Source organism: Apaloderma vittatum, unplaced genomic scaffold (assembly GCF_000703405.1).
Source record: "Apaloderma vittatum isolate BGI_N311 unplaced genomic scaffold, ASM70340v1 scaffold20650, whole genome shotgun sequence".
NCBI classification, from domain to species: domain Eukaryota; kingdom Metazoa; phylum Chordata; class Aves; order Trogoniformes; family Trogonidae; genus Apaloderma; species Apaloderma vittatum.
Window position 1 is genome coordinate 72,239 of NW_009694274.1, and position 27,610 is coordinate 99,848.

The 27,610-nt window shown below is 39.4% G+C and overlaps 1 protein-coding gene across 1 annotated transcript in view; it reads right to left on the minus strand.

Annotated features, from left to right (window-relative positions):
* CEP83 (centrosomal protein 83kDa) overlaps positions 1-22,537 on the minus strand; it is a 25,106-nt gene extending 2,569 nt beyond the window's left edge. The window contains exons 1-15 of the mRNA XM_009867245.1: positions 22,389-22,537; positions 21,855-22,005; positions 20,577-20,657; positions 20,154-20,285; positions 15,281-15,532; positions 13,377-13,508; positions 10,786-10,900; positions 9,061-9,205; positions 8,777-8,926; positions 8,065-8,140; positions 6,810-6,967; positions 4,208-4,337; positions 3,232-3,335; positions 2,389-2,569; positions 1,134-1,234 (exon numbers count right to left, since the gene is read on the minus strand). Coding sequence (XP_009865547.1) covers positions 1,134-1,234; positions 2,389-2,569; positions 3,232-3,335; positions 4,208-4,337; positions 6,810-6,967; positions 8,065-8,140; positions 8,777-8,926; positions 9,061-9,205; positions 10,786-10,900; positions 13,377-13,508; positions 15,281-15,532; positions 20,154-20,285; positions 20,577-20,657; positions 21,855-22,005; positions 22,389-22,537 — 2,057 coding nt within the window. The remainder of the gene's footprint in view (positions 1-1,133; positions 1,235-2,388; positions 2,570-3,231; positions 3,336-4,207; positions 4,338-6,809; positions 6,968-8,064; positions 8,141-8,776; positions 8,927-9,060; positions 9,206-10,785; positions 10,901-13,376; positions 13,509-15,280; positions 15,533-20,153; positions 20,286-20,576; positions 20,658-21,854; positions 22,006-22,388) is intronic.
* Between the last annotated feature and the right edge of the window lie 5,073 nt (positions 22,538-27,610).

Below are 27,610 nucleotides of genomic sequence, written 5' to 3' on the forward strand. Positions count from 1 at the left end.
CCACAGCGATGGCTCAGGCCAAACTCATCCTGCAGGAGACAACAGAAACTGCTCCTGTGAGCTCCAGCAGTGACACCGTTCTCCTCAGAGAAGTCTTAAGAAATTCTCCAGGAAAGAGGAGTATGATCCTGATGTACTATTAAAAGAAATGAGACTGTGTATCTTACTGTCTTATACGTCTTATACTTTGAAAGAGACAAAACAAAACCAAGCCAGAAGACCTCAACTCAAAACAAGCCAACAAGCAAACAACCCAGATAAAATAATTCCTACACTTCCAGGAAAGTTTCCGCTAGCAAGTCAAAAAAATTAATTGATCTTTTACAAGTTTCCGTTACTAAGCAGGTAATGAAAAAAAAAATGAAATAAATATACTCAACCTTAAATAAATAATTTTTTTGTGGTTAAGGAAATTACAGTAGCAACAAATACAAACTTACATTTTCATAACGCGAAGGCAATTTCTTATAGTTCATCTCTCCTATATTATATTAAAACACAAAAGGCACCTTGCTAAGGGTATCAAGTAAAAGTTTTCAGTACTTTTCCCATTTCAGTTCATCCTCTGTCTGCAGGTGAACTTAAAAATAACAACCCAAACATGAACCAGAGCACTGCTAACAATCAAAAGGGCAGCCCAGCAAAACTCTGCACCAGTACAGTAGATTCGACACTAAAGGAGTAAGAGGGTATTATCAAATAAGTTTTGAAGGATTTATTAAAAAAAAAAAATTTTATCTTAAGTTAGCATAACCCAATCCTTGTTTTTCTGTTTTGTGTGATGAAATTATTTCATACGTTTTGACATCCATGTAATTTTACATAGTTTCTATAAAAAGCATTTTGAAATGTAGTTAATCTTTCAGTGCTTTTGTTTTGAATCATTAGATTTGATAACTTATGACAGTCTATCAAAAATAAATACAAATTATGCAGAATACATTCTATGCTATTCAGGCACATACAAAAGCATGGTTTTGGCAAAATATTAAAAGCATGTACCGAGAAGAAGCTATCACAACCTAAGGGCTTGAGGAGCTTGAGGATTTTATTCGGAGTTCTCGCTTTGTGCGTCGTCTCCTTTGGTGCTCTTGTTTCCAGCCAAGCCCCTGTGTGCACCCACCGCTGCTCACTCTCTAGATGGTCCAAGATCTTGCAGCTGCTTCCTCTGTGTGGTTTCTAGTTCTTCCAATCGCTTGCGAAGCAGGGAAAGCTCTCTTTGATGCTGTTCCTCCTTGAAATGTAAAAAAATAAAATAAAAAAAAAAAGTGGCTCTAATACATTTTGCTCACCTACAAGGGACCAAAAATCAGTAATAATTTCATTTTGCTTAAGGATTTTAAAATAAAAATCGTGACGTTCAGAATATCCTCATTCATTCCATTTCCCTCCTCATTGTTTTGTGGGGTTTTTTCTGACATTCGCAGTGATCAGTATCGGCAGGAAATCGGGGTGCAGGCATTCCTACTCGCAGACAAAGAGGCACGAAGAGCTGAAGTCTCAGTTACCACGTGTACTGGGTTCAGCTAGGATAGGGTTAATTTTCACAGGAGGCCAGGAACTGGGCATAGCCAGGGTAGCTGAACCGAACTAGCCACTAGCCGAGGGGCTATTCGATACCATCATGACATCGTGCTTGGGGTATACAGAGGGAGCTGGCTGGGCAGGGGTCTCTCTCTTTTCCGCTTCTCCGTCTGAGAGCTCCTCGCTGGGTTCTGCCTTACACATTACTCACATTATATCTGGTTAAACACTACTGTTATTTCACTGTTATTGTTATCATTTATGTTTCAGCAGTAAAACAAACTGTTTTTATCTCAACCCCACAAGGCTCTGCCTACTGCTCCTTCTGGGCTCTCCTCCTCACTTGCAGTAGGGGAGCGGAGTGACAACGTGGTTCCTTTGTCTCTCCCTGCCGGTCAGTCAGCTTGAACCTCGACACAGACAAAGAGGCACAAGGAGCTGAGGTCTCAGTTACCACGGATGTGGAAAGTCAGTCCGGTCAACGTCAGCCAGAGAGATTCGCACCCTCGGAAGATCATGGGAGTAAGTAAAGCCCTTCTACCCACACCAGAAATCAAGAGCAGCAATGCTACTTTTTAGTAATTAAACCATTGTGGTGAGAGAATTTCTTGCCCAGAAGGAGTCATTTAAAAGCCTCTTGGGAGAAGGGTTAAAACTGCCCGTTTGGTACATTCTGTAACAGATCGTCCTCTGTTTCAAGAGCTCCTTCCTGGTGTGAGGAACGGAACATCACTAGAGGTGTTCGAGTTTCCTTTCTTTGTTCAAAGATCAAATACTCCTTCTTAAGACTAAGGTCTATAATGAAGGACTGTGCCAGTTCCCTCTTTTGCCACATTATTTTCACAGCTTGTACTACATTCCCACCTGAAGAAGGGGGAAGGACACTGCAGGCCCCAGAGGCAAGGCAGACGATGACATCGTGCCGACTGGATAGAGCGGCGGTATGTTAGGATTCAGAATTAAACTCCGGAATTCGTTGTGCCTACGTTGCAAGTCCTTTAGTCTCTTCTGGAGGCGTGTGTGTTCTTCGTAGGAAACATGCTGCCTAGGAAATAAGAGACTTCTTATTGCTTAAAAATCTTTCTTAGCCCAAGCCAGCAGCACACCCTTCCACAAGCGCTCGGCCATTTACTGTGCCTCTCTGGAGGAAAACTAGATACCAGAAGAACTGGAAGGTCAAAGACCTGTGCATAGTTTTCCGCTTAAATGTCGATCAGAAAGTCCCTCTACATATTAAGCTACCTGCTGCATTACAGATTAGAAACTACATGGAATAAATTAAGCTTTTAATAGCCTTCGCAGTAGTAAGCCACAGGAGCCACATTAAATTAATTATCTGAATCAAGCCCTCCATAGGTGCTCAATGAAGAGAAAAAACCGCAAGAGCTTGTCTTTCAGGATGCTAAGTCTCTTTCTCTCGCAATTCCAAAGTCTTTTCCAATTTCACCTTTTGAAGGGACTCCTGCAACTGCATCTATCAGGTGGTTTTCCTCTATTTCCTCCTAAGAGACAGCCCTGTGGTTCTCTTACAAGCTCTCAGCTCCCTTCCTAAGTAGACTCCATTCAAAGAATTCTAGGGCTGAAAATGTCGATAGACTGGACTCCAGTTACTCAACCATTGTCGTGTACCTTCAAAACTACTTCACAGTTGAGTCAGATCTTGGGCACATACCATTTTTCAAGCTAAGAGAAAGCAAAGTTTATTACCTATTTAACACCTGATTTTCTGTCTCTAGTTCTTCTATCTTGGCTTCCAAAAGTTCTAGTTTCTCTCGCATCCTCCTTTGTTTATTATCATTGAGAGTCTTTCTCTGTCAAACAGACATTTCAAACAGCTAAGTAAGGCCTTGACAGATTAGATCCCGTGAAAACTGAATCTACACTGTACACAGTTTCAAACTGACAGTTTCAAGTGATAGTTTTTAGGATTTTCTTTCCAGAAGAAGAGGTGCTGTGGTGTTTGACGGTTCTGAGTCCCTGTGATGGGAAACAGAAGAGACCCGAAACGCTCAGCAGCTCTGACTGGAAAGATGCGCAGCTGTCGGTCACTCGTTGGGCAGTGACTGACGGTGCTAACAAACGCTACCGGTATTTGGGATTTACAAAACTCATTCTTTAAATGACTATGTATAAATTAGTATAAACATGACCAAAAAATACAGTATGCTTGCCTTTTCCCACTCCTACCCCACCCTCATGTTGACTTCAACTTTTTACAACCTTAAAAGCTACTGGTAGGTTTCATAACCAATGCGTAAAGCTGCCAATTAATCTTGAGTTGTTACAAACAATTAATCAGCTTTTCCTTTCATTTTATTTTGGGAAAACAAAAAGCTTAGGAGAAAATACAAAATCTTAATATTCCATCAAGGAAAAGCAGAATATCATTTGGGCAGTATCCGAAACATCATTATTATTAATCAAGGAGCCTCTTAGATAACCATAGGTGCAAAAAAAGCCTCACAAAATTTTTGATGGCATTATAACAAAGTGTGTTGGCTGCAATATTCTTTTGCGTATCACTTCGACCTATTTCTATGCTAATCTTGAAGAACATGATATATTTTGTTATTATATAGAGAAGACTGCAAATAAACTCTGAATAGTAAAGCAGTTCTAGCTGGCCCAAGTAAGGCTGAACTTCCCATAAGCTGGATCATTCATAAAAGAAGAGTCAACCTGCCTTTTTCTGAGCAACAGCAGCTCGACGTAGCTTGTTCTTCATTTCGTTGTATTTCTCTTCTGTCTCTGTGATGCGCTGAGCAAGCACCTGCCTCTCCTCCAGCCATTCTATACGTTTGTATTCTAAAGTCCTTGGGAAAAATCAGGTTAAAAGATTAAGAGGTTATAGAGCTGTACATTCAATTAATGCCTTAAAGATGCATCTTTTCACAACTTCATGTACTTGATGGATCCAATTTAAATTCGATTGCACTAACAATCTAATAATGACTAACGGGCATTCAAACCTGTGTGTTAATATTATCCTAAGTTTTGTTCAACTATGAGGTGAGTCTTGGAAACTGATTCCAACAAGCTCATTAATTGTTGGCTGCTTGTCAGTTTGGCATGCTGCCAGACTACCCACAAAACATTTCTAAATTCAGACCTAGCAGTCACACTGGAACGCAAAAGTAGAAGAGCTGACAACTACTTTCTGTGTTCAGGAGGTAAGATGTAAGAGAATGGGTTGCTGCCCTGAGCAGTCTACTATGCCTTTGTAATGGAGCGGTACAGACCTCACTAGTACCTGCTTCCGACTGGAACAAACACCCACACAACAGGAAGCTCCCACCAAAAGGGCTCCTATACAACATCCCAGCGTAACCCACACCACCTCAGCCTGTAGTTACCCAGTTCGTCCTTTGCATGGTTAAAACACTAAAACCAGGCTGTGCCCTCTAGCAGGGGACAGGGAAGGAGACAGTTTCTCTCTGCTGCCTCGTTTATTTGAGCTACCTGCATCATGGGTCAAAGCAGGCAAGAACTAACTGCATATTTAACTACATTACTGTAAAAATAAAGTAAATGGTGAGTTTCTGCACAATGATTTTTTTTAGAAATGCAGTCCAAGGCTCAGTATCAGTGCAGCCGATACCGCTCCAGCCCTGGGCTGATGCAGTTTCCCTGCAGGTACTCTGAATGAATCTCCACAAATTTCTAACCCAACAGCCTTTCCCTTCCCCACAGCAAAATTAGCAAGAACCATCCACTCTCGTATCACAACCAGGATCCTGGCCCACTCGAGACCCGCTGTGGTTTGTACCTTGCTGCCGACTGTAAATAACTACTGCTACTCAGGAACCACAGAGCTTTCTCAAAAAGCACTGCTTAACAGTTAAAGAATTTAAATTGTGACAGTGGTTAAAAATGCCATGAGTGTGGGGGTTTTTTAAATGCCACTAACGCTGTTCCTGAAACGCTTAACAAGTGCCTGTTTCAGCTCATCTCTGATCTGCATCAGCCTCGTAGTTTGCCTTCAGCCCTTTTTCTCATTATACGTTTTCATTTCCAAGCCCAAGACTAACACAGCCAAGCAGGCAGCTGCTCTGCCTACTCACGGCTCATCTGAACCTTTTTATCTTTTACCTGAAACTTTCTCATCCTTTCGTCCTTATTTCACTTCCTCTTTAAGCCAAGTTGCTTTGGTGCAACTTAACTCTTGCAGTTATCTCCCATTATCTATCTGCTTACACTATGATCTCTGAGGGCTACCCAGGTCCTTCCACCTCCTGCCAAGGAAAACCTATTCCCAGCCGATCTGTGGCCCATCACACAGAAATGGAATTGACAGTCTCACTTGAAATATGAATATGCCTTCCTAAAGTAACCATCCAAAAAGTATTTAACACATTAAGGACAACTGAAGGTACTCGGCCGTCCCAATGCAATAATTTCTTCAAATGCTAAACAGAAAAGCAATACTTAAGCTCACGACAACAAAGCAATTGTAGTTTCAATTAGTAGCAAAAGAGAAGGTAAACCAAAAAATGCCACATTATATCTTTTGGAAGTTTTCTATTCAATCTGGGATGCCGACTTTTTAAAAAAACTACCACACAATAATCCAGTACAAGTTAGGCAGATATTTCGTTATTAGGCTAGAAAATAGTAAACAGCCATTTCAGAGTAACTGACAAATTATTCTTTAATTTTCAGGACAGTGTTCATTGCTACATGGAGCCTGAACAAGATTTGGTGTCCTTCAGCATTTATTAGCATATTTTGATACTGTGGGGTAAAGCTTGGGGAAAAAAGAGAAGTGATTATTTTTAACTTGGATGAGAGTAACTAAAAGATATCCAATAAGCTTTTGTTTGCCTTGTGTGAACTAAAAGGATCTAGTGGGAGGGGGAAAAATGCATATACAGACTGGGTCCCTGAAGCCTTATGCCATGCTTAAAGGTTTTTCAAGCTTCCCTGTTTTAATACTCATACAAGAACTGTGCGAGAAACTCTAGATTCACTTAAGTTGGTAGAAGTTTGTACCTGACTTCAGCATAAACAGAATTTTGCTTTACACAAATAGTGTATTTCACTAATCAATAATTAATTGTAACAGACACAAATGGAAACAAGCTCCTATTTTTGAAATTACTGCAAGTGGAGGTTGGATACATACTGTGTAGCAGAAGGTACAGCCATTTTTTACAACTGTCCAATATTTCCCATTCATTTTTAATTTCCGACTTTATTCAGAATGTACAATCCCTAATTAAGTAATGCGTGTGAAAGGAACACAAGCAATGTGAAAAGCAGAAGTCAAAAGGAAGAAAATAAATTACTTCTCTGATTCCAGTTGAGCTTTTTCTGCCTGAGCCATTGCATGTTGACATTCGTGTTTCAATCTCTCTATTACTTCCTTCAGCTTCTGATTGGACTCCAGCAAATCACTTTCTGATAGAGCAAGTGAGGCAAGCTGGAGCTGCATGTTGTGAATTTGCTAGTAAAAAAAAAGAAGGTTTTCCATTTGAGAAGGTATGCAAATAATGTAATGACTAACTTTGAGATACTTGAGATAGAGCAAAATGCAGACATCAACTGGCTGTGTCAACTTTTCATAAGCCTTTAATTGTTCCTTTTCTCCACACCCAACAGTAAAACACTATTAGGCAGAGAAGGCTTTCTAATGTAGGAGTCTTCAGCCATTGATGTGTCCCCTCAGAATTTAAGAAATCCACCATTAAGCCCCAGGGCCGCACAGACCGAGAGGATCACCCCCCAACTGGCAGCAGAGGTGTGGGGCTGCCCAGACTCCCCTCTCAGGCTACACTTCCAGCCCTACGTTACAACCAGCAGCAGCTGCACTGGCCAGTTCACAAAAGCAAGTCATCAGAGTCTGAGGAGCCTGATCTCTGCAGCCAGCACGTAGAAAGGATGATTTCCCTTCCCTTTTCCTCTCCCCACACGGACACTCAGATACCCCAACTGCCGTTTTCTGGAGTGAAATAAAAATATTGCCTTGACCTTCAAGCACACGCAGCTTGCAGACTACTTTGATGCAGAGCTATGGTCGTACCTACTAAAAAACACTATGGGCAAGCAGGAGTTAAAAAAATCAGGTTTTATTTTCAACACTGCCATCAATTCACTCTGCAATAGAAATATACCTCTTTACACTAGTTTATTCATTTGTGAAACATCTGTTAAGCACTTGAAGAACCTCAGATGAGAGATGCAGTGTAAATGCAAAGCATTACCTAGAAACAATTTATAAGTCTCCATGGAAACTGAATCTCCAGTTAAATAGTGTGTAACCGTATTCAGTATATCACTGTACGAACATTCAGCTTTGAAATCTTTGGTACCCACAAACCACATGAAGCAAGAAGCTGTAATCCATTTAGAAAGGCCCAGGAAAGCATGACTGGTATCTGAACACTTTTGCTTTTAAATATCTGTTGTATGCATTTTGTCCCTCAGGAAAAAAAAAGAAAAATAAAGCCTTAAAAATTCAATCCAATCTTCGAACACTGGACATGGTAACTGCAGGAAAGATGGTATTTTTCTGTAAAACATTACAATGCAATAAAACTGTACCTGTTTCATATCAGCACTTTCTTGTCTCTTTTCTTCCAACTCCTCTGTCTGAATAGTTTGCTGTTGAATTTTTAATCTAAAATTGTATAAGACAAGCTTATTTTTATTTAATTAAAATACAGATGTTAGAATGTAGGACAAATCAGTGAACAGAATGCACTCCATAATTTGAAAAGCTGATAAATATTTAACTAAACAATGATTAAAAATATCTTTTAATCCATATAGGAGAAAGAAATACATTGATTTGTTTGGTTTTGTAGTACGACTTCTGTTCATTCTATCATAGTGACCATCGTACAAACTCTGTTGTAAAACAATTTCACTGAGAACTGTAACAATCAACTCGAAGAGATATTGTATTAGGGGACCCAGTTTGCCAGTTGCTGCTCTGGTGCCATTGTAGAAAGAGAAATGGTTTACTCTAACACTGGGGCTATGCCAGCAACTGACAGAGACTCAATTTTAACAGACAGGAGTACTGCAAAATTATGTCTTTGTTAGAAGTTCATTAAAATCATATTTTTAAAGGTTTAAATGAAAAACGTATATACCTTTAAACAGCCCATTCTTAATTCTGCCCTCTTTTTACACAGCGCAAAAGAAACTGTTTCATTTACCATCATGAACATTTGTATATCTATATCTGCTGTAAAGAAATTAGAGAAGAAAAAGTGAGGAATCGGTGTTAAAGCTAGAAAAGCCACATTACCGCAAATGCTGAAGTTTCTTTTTGCTAGACTCTTCTGCCAGCTGCGCGACCCGTAGCTTCTCTTCATACTGATCCTTTTCAGATTGTCTCCAAGTGTCTTCTTCCAGTTTCTTCTTCTCTAGATCGGCTAATCTGTTCTCGAGCTCCAACCTGAGACATGATTCAACAGGCACACAAGAATCATGACAAAAAGCCAGAAGTACTTAGTTGCTAAGAATGACATTTTTTAAGTTACTCAAAAAACTCCTCTTTCAGAAGTTGAGCAGTAAAATCTACGAACATACTTTTCATCCTGTAAGGCTGCAATTTTTTCAAAAACTTCCTCTTTGGCAGCTTGTACTTTACGAATTAGCTCCCGATCCTTCTCTACTAAAAGCACCTTATGACGTTCAACAGCTGCCTTAAGAATTTCCTTGTCTGACAGCAATCCTGCATTACACATTGAAAAAAAGTTAAAATGTTATTATTGTTGTCACCTGATGAAACCTAGCATCAAAATAATTTTACAAACTGATAAAAGGGAGCTACAAATCACAATTTAGATGACAGAATGAATGTATGGGGGAAATAAAAAAAGAAAATCAGATGAGACATGGCCTTTTTAAGTATAACAGCAACATTTCAACAATTTTTGAAAAGTAATCATTACACTGGAATCTCTGTCTATAAGGGTTGGACTAGATGATCTCTAGAGGTCCCTTCCAACCCCAAACATTCTATGACTATATTAATATACAAAAGTAATTAAACAGTTGATATTATTGCAGATTGAAACTCTAAAGCAATTTCTGCTAAACAGTTTTGTCAGGATTTTAAAAAAATAAAATACAAAAAAGATGTTCCACAATAGCTACGAAAAGGTCAAGCAAGAAAATTTGTTATTTTCTTTTTATGGAAAAGTTTACCATAAACAGTTACTGGCTACCAGCGAAACCATAGTAACCTGGCTACAACAAATCTTACATTTTAATTCACTCATACAACCAAATGAGGCAATTCTACAATGATGACAGGGACAAAAGATGTAAATACAAAACTTGCAACCAAGGCACCTCTGTTCACTGGCAAATAAGCCAACATGTCATTACAATGACGCCCGGTTACTCAGCTCATTCCATGAGGCAAGCTGGTTCAGGTCATCCTAAATCTCATCTCTGTGTAGTTCCATATTTCATCGAGTCCAACATTTTTAGTTCTCAATACACTATAAGCGCATTGTTGATACAGAAAACATCATTTATTAGTTGCTCTTAGTGAACTTAATATTAAAGCAAGCAAACAGAAACAATTACTTCAGGAAGATGAACGCATTATTTTGGGAATATGGCAAATCAGTGAGGACAGGCCACTCCAGTCTGTGCCATGATTTAAATCACAGCATGGTTTGGGTTGGAAGGGACCTTCAAGATCTTCTTGTTCCAACCCTCCCTGCCACTGGCAGGGACAACTCGCAGCAGCCCAGGCTGCTCAAAGCCCCACCCAGCCTGGCCTTGAACACTTCCAGGGAGGAGGCACCCACAGCTTCTCTGGGCAACCTGTGCCAGTGTCTCATCACTCTCACAGCAAAGAACCTAGAAATTGTATTTTCTTTTACATGGCAGTGTTACCCAATTGTAATCAATTCCACAGACAAAGAATCAGAAAACAAAACAACCACTGAAGACCCCTGGCTTGTTAAGATTTAAAGCAGAGTGTGTAAGACTCTACAATTTGTAAATAATAGAAAAAAAAACCCTAGGAAGTACATATTTGAAACAGATTATGCTCAAATTCTGTCACAAGTTCACTCATTTACATAAATACAAAATTATTCTGTAACTGTTCTTCTGAACCTAGTAGACCGAGTGAAACAACATAGTTATTTCAGATACAAAATGAACTGTCAGATCTATGACCTAGACCAGAAGTAGAAGGTGAAAGCTGCTGGGGAATGTTTGGAGGAAACATAATTGTAGTGTTCTAACTAGAAGTTACAAAAGAAATAGGTAGAAATTAATTGCACGTTTTACCATCCATTTCACTCTGAATCTTGTTTCTCTCTCTTTCTACCTCACTCTTTGTTCTTGCTGCCTCCAGCTTGATATTTGTTACTTCCAATTTATGTGAATGCTTAAGTTCTTCTACCTATGAATTAGAAAAAAAAATCAACTAAAATAAATATATATATAGGCAACTTTATTGTACGTTTTTCCTGTGATACGTTTCTAACAAGATAATTTGCCAAATAAGCTGTCATGCTACTGACATGTATTTCATCTTTAACTAGCCAATTTTTGCAAGCTACAGTGTGGAAAAGTTACTCTTTTAAGGAGCCTTGGTGATATACACACAGATGTGCAGGACTGCCTGTGAAAACATGGTTTCCTAGTCAATGCTATACATTCTACAAGCTAGCACCTGAATATTGGGGTTTTTCTGAAAAGACTGCTCACTGAAAATGCCTTGATATGACACTGATCCAAATGACATATGATCCTAAATAAATAAAGCTAAATAAAGCTAAAATAAAGGTAAATTTAAGCTAAGTAAAATGAAACACTGATACGCAAAACCAGATTATCAACTCCTCCCCAACTAATTGCTATTTGGTAACTACTGACCTCCTGGAGTGCTCCACTTCTTTCCTAAAATCTAGGTCTTCACAGTTTTAAAGTGCATTTTTAATCAAATACTTCTCTACAACTGTCACACGCACATCAAATGGCCTCATGAAAGCAGGAGCTTTGGGAACATCAAATCAAAGACAATTACTGCTTGCACGGAAACTTTCTATAGTTTAGGCATTTGTACGCAGTAATTACATGGTCAATGAGAATTAAATATCTAGAGGAAAGCACTTATAATGAAAATCCACTCGCAATGACAAATGTAATTACAACCTGCTAGCATATACAAGTGGCAAAAGGTTAAGAATGACATAGCAGCTTATTAAGTAACTACACGGTGGATGTGGTTGCTTAAATACTAAGTTGAGAACACTTTGGGCAACTTGCAAAGATTTAAGGTGGCTTTTTTAAGGCACAAAATCCAAAAGACAAGTGTGTGCATCTGTGCTCAGGAATAAGTTTGAGTAGGAATACTAAGCTGAGAACACTTTGGGCAACTTGCAAAGATGGCTTTTTTAAGGCACAAAATCCAAAAGACAAGTGTGTGCATCTGTGCTCAGGAATAAGTTTGAGTAGGTGCAGAAGGGAGTGGAGGTCAGTGTAGAAATTAGTTTCTACTTTCCTCCCTTCAAGAAACACCACTGAATATTTTAATTTTCTCCTACTTTTGGAGGTGAGCAGTGAACACCAGCTGATACAGAAAAGTAGAAACTGTAACAATCTTTTATATATTCTGAGAGACCATTGATTAAAAATGTTTATCATAAGTTTTCCCCTCCTATTTATTATTCACGAGACACGTATGACACATGGTATAAAGAGGCTTTGAATACTGATACAGGTATATCCTACTCTTACTGGCAAAGATTAAAGACGAGAATTGAATACTTCACGCTCATAAATGTGCCCTGTAAAGCCTGTTTTGAATTAAATTTATTACCCAGTATTGTCTCCGGAAAGGAGGGAATAACCAACAGCAGAAAGCTCATATTTACCCAAGTAACTGTTTCATTATGACTATTCAAATTTACACAAATCAATGCAAGTATTCTGCAACATTTGAAGGTAAAATGGCTTACTAATGTTTTGTTGTTTCTTGTTTAGTCAAACAATCACATATAAAATTGCATGAAGGATCTATCTTTGAAGCTACGTAGCTGAGGAATCACTGCAGACAAAACTGGTATCCATACTAACTTAATTATGCTGAAATACTAAAGAGTGATGACGAGTTTCTTAAGTACTTTCAGGTTTTTCCTAAACCTGAAGCCTTTTGATCTTTGTTTTCATTAAAAAAAAAGCATACAAACATAGAACAAAACCTCTGGTGCTAACACAACAACCAAGATACTCAAAACACATTGCAAGACTATGATCTACTTAAAAGTATATGACGCAGTGCGGGATAGAAGCGTTTCTCTACAAGCTATGCTGGCATTAGCCCAAGACCAACGCTACACCAATGTATCTATCCTGCTTCTAATAGAACCTAAATCTCCACAAGTGGTTCCAATGCAGATTGCTTCCTGCAGCTAACACAGCCCATTCAGAGGACCTCCAGAAGCCATAGTTCCATTAAAAGAAAAAAAAAAAAACAAATGAAAAAAAATCAATTTAAAGCTCTATTGCACTTTACACACTTTATGAAAAAAGTAATGCTTGCTTCCATCAAATAAGGCTGGCTATTCATGAGTATAAAAAAACCATTAATACAAGGATACCTCTTTGAGCCCTGTTGTGATTAGAAAAAAATCTCAAAAATGAAGTAAAAAGAGCATAACCTCAATCTTTAAAGATGCTTTTCAGGATGATGTTTTTTCTCTAAAGTCACATATTCTGTATCTTCCAACTGAAACTAGGAAAAAAATTCCAAACCTATTTTAAGTCACAGCAGAAGACATTCTTACTTTATTCTTAAAGTAAAATATAAACAGAAAAACTTAAACGTAACAGGATATGAAAAAATGTACTTCAGATAGCATAAAAGCACTTACCTTAGCAGCTAACGAACTGACTTCTCGTTCAGCTTTGTGAAGTTTGCCAGTTAAGAGAATGTTTTGCTCATGACTCATCCGCACTTCTTTCTCAATTCGATCTACCTGTAGTTCAGCAGACTTCTTTTCTGCCTTGAATACAGGAGGTGTTTGTAAGATTTTTGGAGCAGAGCTTTCTCTTGCTATTCACATGAAAGGTTCAACTGACTCGGCTTTGGGATATTAGTGACCCTTTCTTTATGCTATATAGTAATACCACAGAATCCTAGCATGGTTTGGGTTGGAAGTACCTTCAAGATCATCTGGTTCCAACCCGATCTGCCACAGGCAAGGACACCTCCCACCAGACCAGGTTGCTCAAAGCCCCACCCAGCCTGGCCTTGAACACTTCCAGGGAGGGGGCTGCCACAACTTCTCTGGGCAACCTGTGCCATGCCTCACCACCCTCATAGTGAAGATTATCTTATTTAAATCTTATCTAAATCTAGCCTCTTTCGGTTTAAAGCCATTACCCCTTGTCCTATCACTACACTCCCTGATAAAGTGTCCCTCCTCTTCTTTCCTGTAGCCCCCTTCAGGTACTGGAAGGCCACTGAAAGGCCTGCTCGGAGCCTTCTCTTTTCCAGGCTGAACAGCCTCAACTCTCTCAGCTTGTTCTTGTAGGAGAGGTGCTCCAGGCCACTGATCATCCTATATAATATATAAATATTTATCTTTGCTCAGCAGTATGTTCCAATACAACAAGGGAATTTTATTCAAAAGTCACAACCATTTTCACTAATGCTGCCTTCACAGAATTACACACATTTTCAATGCTACTTCACAAGAGGCAGAGGTAATCTGACTTGGTTAGGAGGCAACAGGTATTCCTATCAGTAAATTACTGGGCTGTAAAATGACTAAAAATGGTGCTCAGAGAGATGTCATACATTGACCTATGCAATTACACTAACTGAAGAATCAACATCATAGAGAGGAAATAAAATGCATTTACTGAGTGTTTTAGACTCAATACCCTGAGCTTTGTCAAGTATCAAAAAGGTAATCTAACCTTTCCTGACCTATTTCACCTTTCCTGACCTACTCCACCTTTCCTGACCTATTTCCAGCAGGAAGTTTTAAGCTATGATCAGCACATTTTGTGACAGAGATATACAGCACTGATAACAGTAAAAAGGAAGGAAACTGCTGCGAATGTGTGAGATATCTGCATGGGAAGACTCACTACCTAGAGAGAGATCAAGAACTGACAGGACTGAAGACCACAGATGAGGAATACAGTGGAACACACAACGGCACAGAAATACCAAAGGTTCTTTAAATGAGAGCAACAGCCAAGAGCCAAACAATTGCAGCAAAGAAAGAGCATGACACACAAGGAAAGGATTAAAGAAATAAAGAGGCACTGTATGACATTTTTTAAAAGAGTAAAAAATTTACTGTAGCAGATTATTTGCACATGTGTTGCCTGATCTAGTTGAGAGGCATCCCTGCCCATGACAGGGAGGTTGGATTAAATGATCTCTAAGGTCCCTTCCAGCCTAGGTCATTCTATGATTCTACGATTCTATGATATTGTCATCGGTTTCTAACTCCAGCCAAGTGATAAGCGCTGACATGACCCTCTTATTGACTACACACATGGATATCACTCGCTTGTTTATAAAGGAGATCAGTCAACAGAATCTCTCAGTTGAGCTCTCCACCTTTCCAGCAGTACATGAATTGACAGTACATGTCTCTAATGTACTTACTTTTTTTTTTTTAATCTGAAATACATAAATTCAATTGTGGAGTCAATGTGAAAATCATCAGTGATCTCACTGACAGTTCTATCAGGCCACACATTATTCTCACCACACTCTACAAGGAAGCAAAATTTAAAGAAAAAACCCCAATCTTACCTCTAGAGACCGTGTCAGAGCCTGCATCTCAGCTAATTGTCGTACTTGTACTCTTTGAACATTTTCTGCTTGCACACCACAATCGTCTCTTTCTGCTCTTAGTTCTGCTACTTCTGCTTCCAAGCCTTTTAATTTCTGATACAGTTGTGCCTTTTCTCTAAGGAGTGCCTCCACGCGTTTACTGTCCCTCGTGGGATCAACACTAAGCAGCTGATTATGGAGTTCTTCTTTATCTTTATCCAGCCTTGCAATCTGATAGTTGTCAATCAGAAAAATAAAAGCTTTTACACGTGTCAGGCAGCGACAAATACAGCAGTTGACAATTCAGGAAAGAGCAGCAGTGTGCATTTAAAATATAAAGGAATAACATTAATATTTTTTTGCTTTCTTAGAGTAGGAAAATCAACAGATCCATTCTTCAACACCTTTTTTGCTTCAGTTTTCAATAATAAGGCTTGTCCCCAGGCCTCATATGTTCCTGCGCCCCTAACAGTCTGTGGGCATAGAGCAGTATCCAGAGTAGAGAAAGAAAATGTTAGGGATCATTTAATGCACTGGACCTGTACAAGTCCTTGGAATGGATCCAAGCATTTTGAAGAAGCTCACTGGTACCATCGCAAGGCTATTCTCTATCATCTTTGAAAAGCCACAGTGATAAGAGGAGATTCTTGATGATGAGAGAGAGAGGCAGAAAGCACACCCATCATCAAAAAGAGCCAAAAGGTCAGGAAGAAGGATCCAGATAACTACAGGACAGTCAGCTTTACAACAATCTCTGTGAATGTTATGAAGCAAAAACCTCTTTAAAGTCTAAACACATGAAAGACAAGGTGATGGAAAGCAGAGCTTGCCAAGGGCAAATCACACCTGACCTATTTCTTTGTTTTCTAGAAAGAGGTGACACACTGTAGGCAAGAAGAGGGCGGCGGATCTTGTATACGTTGATTTTAACACGGCCTCTTGATACAGTCTCCCATCATCTCTCTCACCCAACTGCTGAGATTTTGGGCTGGAAAAGTGGATAATAAAGTGGGTGGAAAACTCGCTGGGCTGCTAGGCTCAAAGCATGATGATCACTGATGCAAAGCCCAGCTGTCTGCCTGTAAGTAGTCAGAGTCTTCCTGAGTTCAGTACTGGGTCCAATACTAACTGATGTCCTCATCAGTGACCTGGAGGATGGGATGGGGTACACTTTCAGCAAACGTGCAGGTGACACTAAATTGGGAGAAATGGTCAACGTGCTGGAAAACAGAACTGCTGTTCAGAGAGACGTGGACAGACCGAAGGAATGGGCTGAATGGAACCTCTTGACAAAAGACTAAGTCATGCATCTGGGATGGAGTGCAACAGTACAGGCTAGGGGCAACTGCCTAGAAAGCAGATCCATGGAAAAGGATCAGGGAATCCTAGTGGACAACAAGTCAAACGTTAGTCAGCAGAGTAGTATTGCAGCAAAGATCACCAACTGAGTCCTGGCAGCTTGGCAGAAGGAGATCTAGCAGATCCAGAGAAGTGATCCTTTGCTCCCTTCCAGTACTTCTAAGCATGCCTCGGGAGTTTGTGTCCAGTAAATGAAGAACAACGACAATCTGCAGAAATCTGGAACTGTCTGGAGAAGAGGAGGCTGAGGTGGGATCTCATCAATGCTTATAAACATCTAAAGGGCAGGTGTCAGGAGAATAAGGTCAAACTTTTCTCAGTGGTGTCCAGTGATAGGACAAGGGACAACGGGGACAAACCTGAAAACAGGAGGTTTAACCTAAACACAAGGAAATACCTCTTTACTGTGAGGGTAACAGAGCACTAGAACAGGCTGCCCAGAGAGGTTGTAGAGTCTTTGTCTCTGCAGACATTCAAAATCCATCTGGATATGTTCCTGTGTGATCTAGTCTAAGTAATCCTGCTTTAGCAGGGGGGTTGGACTAGATGATCTTCAGAGGTCCTTTCCAACCCCTAAATTCTATGTGATTCTGTGACACAAGTTGGAACGTGTGAAGTTCCAATTTCCATTAGGAAAAAAGTTTACTGTGAAGATGGTTAAATATTGGAATACTTTGCCCAGAAAGGCTTTAGAATCTCCATCCTTACAGATGTTCAAGACTCAACCAGGTATCGCCCCAAGCAACGGAATCTTATTACACTGATATTTTAAGCAGGGCATTGGAGTAGAAAAAAGTCTCTTCCAACTTGTATTATGATTCCTCAATGGAACTCAAATCTACTAGTAGCTCAAGACAGCCAACATGACTGAGTTTTGACAGACAAAAAATAAAGCAAAAAACCAAAAAACCTTCTGTTACAAGGTAGTAAAATAGGCACAAACTAGTTTCAAGACTGTAACTAGCAAACATAAATATACACTAAGTTGAGGTTTACTTTTCCCCATATGTTGATGGAAAGTCTAATGGAGCAGATGGCCAGAAATGTAGCTCAGAATGCTAATTTGTCAGGTGATCAAATGGAGGCAATGACTGGGGCTTTGTGACAAATTTTAGTGCTAAAGCTATTGTTTGAGCTGAATGGCAATTGAGTTTTTCTCCCGTCTCCTCTTGCTATTTTGCTAAACAGTCTGTCAGTTTTCTGTTGCTATATCAGCAGCAGAGCAGGAGTATAACAATGAAAGGCCTTCAGACTGTATAAGTGCAAGTTAGCTTATGCTCACACAGCTTTCTTCCTTTGCTATCAGATAATATGGATGCTTCTCTGCAGAAAGCATTGAGAACCTGAGGGAAAAGAACTTCTATGCAGCACTCAGGTGCTGAATCATTTCTAGAGATGGATATTGCATGCTTTCAGCAGGTTTGACGTTGTGATCTGGTGCCTGTCCTCAAGAGATGCCAGTGATTCTGGGTTTTTTATGCTTCTAGTATGCTCAGACACTGCTCTGGAGGTTATGGGCTTCCACATGTTTCTTGAGACTTCTCTACTGGATTTGCTAGTTTCAGTAGTTTTTTCCATTGGGCCAAGCTCCTTGGTGCTTGTGGTGATGAGAACATGCTGTGTATGCTAGTGAAGCTTGCAGCAGTAGCAAGAACAGTTATTTCCAGGGCCAAGCACAAATATAGGCTGAGAAACAAGTGGATAGAGAGCAGCCCTGCAGAGAAGCAGTTGTGGGTGCTGGTCGATGAGATGCTCAACATGAGCTGGCAGTGTGTGCTGGCAGCACAAAAAACCAACCGTATCCCTGGCTTCATCAAAAGAAGCCGGCCCAGCAGATCAAGAGACACGATTCTGGCCCTCTGCTCTGCTCTCATGAGACCTCACGTGGAAAATTGGGGAGGGACTGTTTACAAGGGCATGTGCAGACAGGATGAGGGGCAATGGTTTTAAACTAGAGCAGGGTGGAATTAGATTAGATATAAGAAAGAAGTTCTTTGCTATGAGGGCGGTGAGACACTGGCACAGGTTGCCCAGAGAAGCTGTCGATGCCCCTTCCCTGGAAGTGTTCAAGGCCAGGCTGGATGGGGCTTTGAGCAACCTGGTCTGCTGAGGGGTGTCCCTGCCCGCGGGGGGGGTTCCCCTGCCTGTGGCAGGGGGGTTGGAACTAAGTGATTCTTAAGGCCCCTTCCAACCCAAACTGTTCTACGCTTCTAGATTCTAGTACTTCAAAACGAGTTACGTGGACTGAATATAACATAAGGGGCAAAAGGTGAGAAAGTAAGATACATGAGTGCTTTTGATATTTGGAGACTAGTCAAAAGTCTGATCTGCAGCAATGCTTTTAGAGGTTGCATCAGTGATCTCTATGGAGCAAAGCCAATTTCTGCAGCAAAAGCCCTCCGAATCTGTTACAGGAGATTTGAACATTTGTTGCATGACAGGCACAAGCCATCACTTAAGAATTAGGATGTTTCTGTAGCCTCCTTGGACTAAATGGCACGGAAGGTTAGAAAGCCTCTACCAGAGAGCAACTGGATCACATTGTGCTTTGGGCTCAAGGTAGTCTCGTTCTCTGTAATTGCACTAATTAGCTACAGGACTAGCACAAACTCGACAAGCCCACAAGAGAGGCAGGCTGTAAAGCAGCATGTGGGTTTATAGCTCCAGGAAGGACAACTGTTCTGTTTTTCATGCCTTGCATTTGCAAATTTGAATTGATTTTTAAAGTGATGATTGCTTTGATTTGTGTTTCATGTTTGGACTAATACATTCAAATCTGGCATCTTAGGATATATGCTCCCAGACAAATACTCACATGAATATGCAAATGACATATGCAACACTCATTTACACTCCTGCATATATTTAAAATATAAATAAGCTGGCAATTTATTTAGCTACACTTTTTGAAAGTCCAATCCTGAAACAGCAGATTCATGAATGTTTTATTCAAGAGTTAAAACAGCTGAAATAAAGTTCAGTATCCTTTTTTCACCACCACCGTCATGATCCAACTTAGTGGCAAAATGTAACTTTGTCTGGTATTAATAATTATCCTATGCGGCCTTCTTCTTGGATTAGTTGCCACATAGGTAATTTAAAAATCTAAACTTACATCGGTGGGTCAGATAACTTATTCATTTCAGATTAGCATAGTGTCTCAAATGCCATCACAAACGCAATTAAAAAATGCATTAAGCAAAGCTACTGGCTGTCATTTATCAGAAGGCAAGCCTGTTCTTACTTTTAACAGCACACATGACATTGCGACACATCACTGAACAAACCTACAGAGACAGCGCTAGGCTAAAGTCATAACAGCGTTTTGAGAATTAACAGCGTTTTGAGTCATAACAGCATTGAGAATTAAGAGAATGGAAACAAACACTATATTATGAAACACTGTCAAACTGACTGCCCATCAAGTACCAACATTTTCACAATGTTCAAGCAGCTTCAGATACATTTTAAGCTACTGCAACATTCCAAGTACCTCAGCCTCATATTTTATTTTCTTCTCTTCTAGAATGCGTGCATGTTCTTCCTTTTGATGTTCAAATTCTGATTTCAGAAAAGTATGTTCATAACGAAGTTTGTTATATTCTGTTCTGTATTTTTCCACTTCCTAAATTATACAAAAAGAAACCAAAAAACATCAGTCAGAGAAGTTTTTGGATTTATTTCTTTCAAATGTCAACACAACGTTCCTATCATTTCACAAGTTACATCTGATGAACTGAAGCCCTCCTTCTCCCTATTCCAGGGTTTCAACCTTCGCTGCCTGGGGCAACAGTACCAGACAAAGAATTTCATACTTTGCTCCCCTTTCGGTTTCAATTTCCTACGGTTTTAGGAACAACTATAAGCTGGTGATCACTACTCTAAATGAAACAGAATTTCAATACTTACTACTTACATTTTCTAGCTTCTGATAACGTTCTGTCATAGGAGATTCCAATTCAGCTTTTAACAGTTCTAATTTTTGAGGAGTTAGCACCTTAAGACAGAAGGATATCACAAATAACTAGTCATATTCGTTTATTTACACATTCATTTGATAGGACAAATAGGAGTAAAGTATTTCAGATACGATTATCAGAATCCTGCTTAATTTTCTATATTGTTCTAAAGAATTTTCTGTAGTAGTTACAAAAGCAAAAAGCCCATGATATTAGTGAACTAAAAATATTCTAGGAAGATAACAGAAGCATTTAAAATGTCAGTATTTACTGGTAGCAGCAATACAAATGTCAAGCTGAATTGCCAAGAGATTTATCTCCTTTGTGGAGGAGGCGCGGAAGCAAAAGTGGTCTCACATAAAAGATAAAATATCAGCATTTGGCAAAACTTAAATAGTAAGTGAACCAACGCCAAAGAATCAAAATGAGCAATGCTAAACCAATTTTTCGTAATACACATTCGATACATATTCTCCAACAGATACATGGGTACTGATTTCAAATAAAACTGAGAACAGGAGAGATTCCCTGCTTTAAGCTCCATGCTCCATGGTATTTTGTTTCCTTGGGTATGGTTAATACAGCAAACTAGCTACCAAGAAAAAGTGTTAAAAAATGCATCCACAACCTGTGACATTCTAATTTATTCTACTGTTCTTCCACTTACCTGTACCCTTAAGTCCCTGAAAGCTAATTCTAGTTATGGTACTGAGGCACAACTCCTCCATTTGGAGTCTGTGGTCCTTTGTTAGATGCTACATTTGTTTCCTAAGAACATGTCCTGCATCCGTTTAAGAAAACAAGCAGTCATAAAATGTTTCATCCAAGTTACCTTAAATGTTGGGGGGTTTTGTTTGGTTTTGTGTTGTGGTGGTTTTTTGTTTGGTTGGTTAGGTTTTAAGAGGAAGAAAGCTGTCATCACAAAGAGAAACAAATATCTAGTCACTTATCTTAACAGATGATTCTCACTATAACAGGAGAGCATGCACAGAGACTGAGGGTCTTACTGTTAACATAGCACATAATAGCAGGATTTCTAAGATTCAGTTAAACAAGAAAACAATAATTTTAACCCATAGTCACTCCAGGGAAGAACCATTACTCGCACTGGGTCATTTTCAGATACCTGAAATAAATTCAGGCTAAGTACATACACGTTATATGAACAGAAATACATGCGTGGCTCTGTTACAGTATTACAACTCATATTAAGACCTGCCAGTAAATTATCTCACTTGCATCTTCAGTTTTTCCAGCTCTTGTGTTTTACCCAGCAACTCCTCTTGATATTCAGCAAGAAGTAACTGAATTTTTTCATGTACAGTCTGCTTTTCAGCTAACAATTGCTTCAATTCATCTTGTGATTTTGTATATTCCTCTTGTAATCTGCAAGATAAAATACATATTTACATTTAGCCTCTAAAATTACATCTTAGAGCTCAAAAAACTCACATGCAGAAGCAAACAATGCCACTACCAAATTAGAACTGAACTATTAATTTCTTCTTCCTGTATTTAACTGAAAAGTTATTCCATATTTACAAGCATAAAAGTATTGCAAAAACATAATCTGCAATGCCTTAAGGTATTTTGAATTGTTTATTTTCTAATACGAAAAATGCTGAAATCTATCCTTAAATACAGAAATAGCCAACACACACAGAGCTTAAATACAGAAAGAGCTAACTCACACATGCAAATCCCTTCTACCTAACAATTAGCTTCACTGTTAACAGCTCAAACGAAGAAATTTGTTTAAATTAGTGTACCTTTGATGTTCTGCCTTTAGAATCCGATAATTTACTCTATGGTGTTCAGATCGCATCTTTTCATCAATCAGAAGTTTTTGTAGTTGTTCTGAATTAGCCGTATCACCATTTCCAACCACAGGAGGAGGGAGACCGCCCGAAGCATCCATTTTATGAGGACTGTTCACAACGAGTGTGGAGAGGACAAAACAAAAACTAACTTCTAACTAATCTACAACACCATCCACTTCTTCTGCTGACATCCCAGAAGATCGAGTCACCTGAACAAATACAAGGACATATAATTAGCAATCAAGTACTTTCATAGTTCAAAGATTTCACATGCTGCTTTTGCTTTCAGCATAGAAGAATCCTGGCCCTGCTGTAATTCAAGTTAGAAACCTCTACTGAAGGGGCAACTCTTTGCTCATTCTGCCTGCCCTGAGAAGCAATAGCCCTTCTAGGGGCAGAGAATAAACTTAAACATGGAGATTATATGAGTCAATAAAAAAATAAGCACAAACACTTCTGTCTGACAGATTACACGACATGTTAGATTTACTTATGCTGTACACTGAAAATCAAACTATAATGCTAGTAATGCCCTAATTATGTCCTGTTACTCAGAGTTCAAGCAGAGGCTGCAGACATAGGGCACACACAGGTTTTACTACTAAAGGCAGTCAGTTTGTCATACCATCCCAACAAGTTGTACTGCTCAGTACACTATCATTTCAGCTGGAAGAAGAACAGATAATTTTCACTGTTGAATTCCTATTAAGCCCTCTCTGAAGGAGAGTTAAGGTTTCAGGGACAGTCTGGAAGACACTTGCCCAAAGTTCAGCCCTGAAGTCTATCACTGACACATGTCACTTCCTTATTTTCAAAGTTTATCTTGTGGTTTCTTATGACCTTTCCAGAAAGAATTTTGCTAAATGTGATAATATCAGATTGATTTCAGAAAGCTGCAATTTGGCAGATGCTGAGAAATGAGGAAGTATTCTAATACACTTCATTAGTTCTTTATGATATTATAAGCAAGATGTATTAATCTGATCGTTACTCACACTTCTGAAGAATTTGGAGAGGGAGGACTGTAACTGAATTTTAGGGAAGTTACAAACCTTCAAAACCAACTACTCTGACATTTTACCTTTTGCCACAGCTGCACTGATGCCCAAGAACTCCCAGGCTGCAGGGTACAAAGCATAATCCAGAAGTTACATAGTGTAGCTTTGTACAAAGTAGAATTCAGACAGGAAAATGGTTACATCTCCACCATCAGTGCAAATACTTCACCCTCTTCACATATTCAATATAATGTTTTTTACCATTCTGCTCTTTAAATCTTTCATAGATCTATCTTAAACATTTATCATTTGATTTTATAAACCCCTGAAGTAAAAGCAAGATGAAAACCTATATTTCATATAGGAAAATAAATGTTGCTCACCAGTTCCCATTCCACTAAAAGATATAACAACGTCAGGAAAGTCTTACACTTAAGTTTTCTTTCCCATTTTGACTTCCTCCATCACTAAGATGGGAAAAGGTCAGAAAAAACTCTACAAATAGAGTTACATTTCTAGTACAGGCAAAGTGATAACAGAAACTTTGTATTCTGCTTTACTCAAATTTGCTGAGAGAATAAGGGGAAAGAAATCATAATAAAGAACATCCTCTTCAGTGACTGTCCTATATGCACAACCAATTTCAAACATTACAGCACAAGTTCTGAAGAACCTTCTAATCAATATAGTATCCATATTTCATGCCTGAATTTTGGTGGTTGTTGAGAAACAAAGGACAACAGCAATTTTCAAACTCAATGTAAAGACATTTTTAGTTGTTAAACCAAGAGGTGCATGAGGAGAACTGGTCAGAGATCCTTAGGACAAGGTACCACGTGAGAGGACAGAAAGTTCCAGTGCACAGAGAAAATCCAAGGCAGCCATCCCTAAGAATTTTCAGGGATACCAACAGGGTTATAGTGATCGCTGTTAACAAAACAAAACACCAAAACAAAAGAAAACAAAACAACAACCACCAGGCAATGGTGCTTTTCTCTGCCTCAGGTCTTTGTTTTCATAACCTACAGATACCAAACGTAACTATCAAACCGTAAGCCAAAGCTGAGAGTAACTATCAAACCATAAGCCAAAGCTGAGAATTAGGAACAAAGGATTTAAAGTTGGTTCTGAATCCTGCAGTTTATTTCTGAAGTGGCATAACACTTAAAATCAAGGACACCAAAAAGCCACTGCACTTTTGAGAGCGTAGCAACCAAAAGGAAAAGATCAATGAAAATGCAACCTTTTGTACTCTCAATTCCAAGCTGCTGTAGGTGGGAAGTATATCCTCTCCTTCCAGCTTTTGATACTATCAAAAAGTGCACAAATTACAAAAAGGAAGACACACACCTGGCCATATATTCATCCACGTGAAGATGTCATGAAAAAGAAAAAAGGAAATAACAGAGAGGAAAAAAAACGTAGCTTACAATTGTGGTACAAAAGAATTGTTTCAGACTGCAAAAACCTAAGGAGTACCTAGTTAAGGAAATAAAACTATTTTGTCTTGCAGGGACATCTAGTGGCAAATCTTATGATTTGCATTCCTGGTGACACAAACTACAATAACATAAAGTTAAAATAATAACTTTTTGTTTGCAACAAGCAGTTAAAATGGTGAGAATGCTTGCACTTAGAGAAAAAATATAAATACATCAATAAAATTGCATTTATATTACAATTTTTATTTTTGATGTATGCTGTTAATAACAACAAGGCTTCTTTCTAGCTTACCTGGCTTAACCAAAGTACATGATTTCAGCATGTACTGGTACTTCACCTGGGCAACATATAACTCACTGCTGACTGTGCTTTCTATACCACAGGCACACTTATAATACATAAATTTATCCTATTTGAACAGTTTTAAACAGTTAGATGATGCAATGAACATAATTTTGCAACTACCAATTTAAAAAAGCACAACTAGCATTTAGCCTTGTGCTATGTTTTGTTCAAGCAGAAACATTCTCAGCAGAAACTGTTGAAAGCCAAACAGCTGTTTCATATAATATATGGTTTAATCCACTTGCCAGCTTTTATCAGAACTCTAAACCTCTTTCCATGCTCTTTTCTTTCTTTCTTTCCTTCTAATCAAATCAGCCAAGGTCTTGTGAAACGATAAACTATTTGTCTGAAAGAGTGAGACACTCAAAGGAAGCACAGCCTCACGTAAGTGATCTTTAGACACCATCTCATCCCTGCTTAAGAGTCTACAGTAAGACTAGACAATGAACTGATGAAAAAGGGGTAATCTGATACAAGACCTCCCTGTCACCAGGAACGGAAGGTTCCACTCCTCCTTTCTTTATCCCCATTCCTAGATCTGTCATTCATCAGACCCTTCTGTGAACCAATTTAATTCCAGAAACCAACACTCTTAAGCAGAAAACACTCAATGTTTGGGGCGGGGTGGGGAGATCAGGGAGTCCTTCTAGTTCGTGGAAAAATCTGACAAGCTACATCATCAGTGAAAGTAAACAGCTGGTACTGGCTAAAGAGAAAGGGACAAAGAATCAAGTAAATAGGCTAGAGGAGGAGGAGCAAGGCTTTCTCCTCGCAGGAGCAGAGTTGTCACATCATGAGCTCAGATGTTCACAAAATCACAGCTTTGGACTAGATATCTAGCTTTTGAACAGTCAAAGTTAAGTGAAACAACTCCTAGTTTAAATGACTATGCAACAAATAAGAGATCAGACTTCTCACGGACATCATGTAAACAAAAAAAAAAATAAAATTTTAAACAATTTGAGAAATGTAGTAGCACAGCTCTCATTACCTCTACTAATCCACCATTAGCAACCTTCAATAGCCAAAGTAACCACCTTGGAGAGGGCAGGAATATCAAAGAGAAACATGAAAACCTTTATTATAAAAAGTTCCATAACCTGGATACTGCTCAGATACCACTGTAGAGAATCCAGTGAAAATTAACAATATCTTTGCGTGCCTAAGTGCAGGAATTTTTTAAGAATATCTATATCACTTCTCCATTACCGAGGACATCAATCTCATTCAAACTACTATCACTGCCTCCACAACACTGTTCAAAATACAAATTCCAATAACAATTAAGCATACAGTATTTCGGTATCCATTCCTACACATGGCATAGAGCATTATCAATTCAATTTCTGTCCTGTGTTAGAGATATGGTTAATTACTAGGTGAAACGCAACAAACTCAGAATTAAAATTTTTGCTTTAGCCACATACACTGAGTCAAACTGACAGCAATTACTATCAAACTGAAGTTTTGCATGGGAGCTACAGTTGGTAAATCTAGCCATACTCAAGAACTGCTAGTCTACATATACTACCTATGTTTTCCACTGTTTATTTCATGACAAGAGAACTTCAAATACACGTGACAAACTTTTTTTTCACTAGAATCTCGTTCAGTTTTACCTGGGCATACAGTTGGCTGCTTGTCACAAACAGTTCCGCAGTCCACAACCAAAACTCTTCTAAGAAATCACTTCCCTTTTGTATTGACTTAAAAAATCAGAGATGTTGAGACAAGGCATAGGTTTCATGTTAGTATATCTCTTTTACATATCCTGCAGACAGAAATATGAGTATATGCACCTCACAGCGTGTGGACATGGAGCATGCAAAGAGACAAAGGGAGTGGTGTAAGTCACCGTAACATTTGTACTGTCAGTTTTCGGACGTAGGGGCTCGGTCAGAGGACTAACACTCATACAAGTGTCACACATCCAGAAGCACAGAAGAACGACCATTATCTTCAAACTGCCCACGGCTAAAGTTCACCGACGGAAAAGAAAGCACGCAAAGGTAACGATTTGAAAGCCTGGCAGTGAGCAGCCTCTTCCTTCTCCCGAGGGTTACCACCCCGGGCTGTGCGGGGTGATCCCCAAACCCAGCAGCCCACGAGCAGCCCCAGAGGCCGCGGCAGGCCGTTACCACCCAACGGAACACAAGACGAAGACGGTCGCGCTCTGGCACCGGCTGCCGACCTCTCCTCCCGGCCTGGCAGCTCTCAGCTCGGTAACTAACGGCCCAAGGGGAGGAGCGAGCAGGGCCGAGGAAAAGGCCGAGGGGCCTCCTAGCTCGCACACCGCGAGGCGACGCCCCACGCAGGAAGACCCCAATCCATCCGTCCACCCGCCCGCCCGGCCTCCTCTCAACACCGCCCTACTCCTAGCACCCG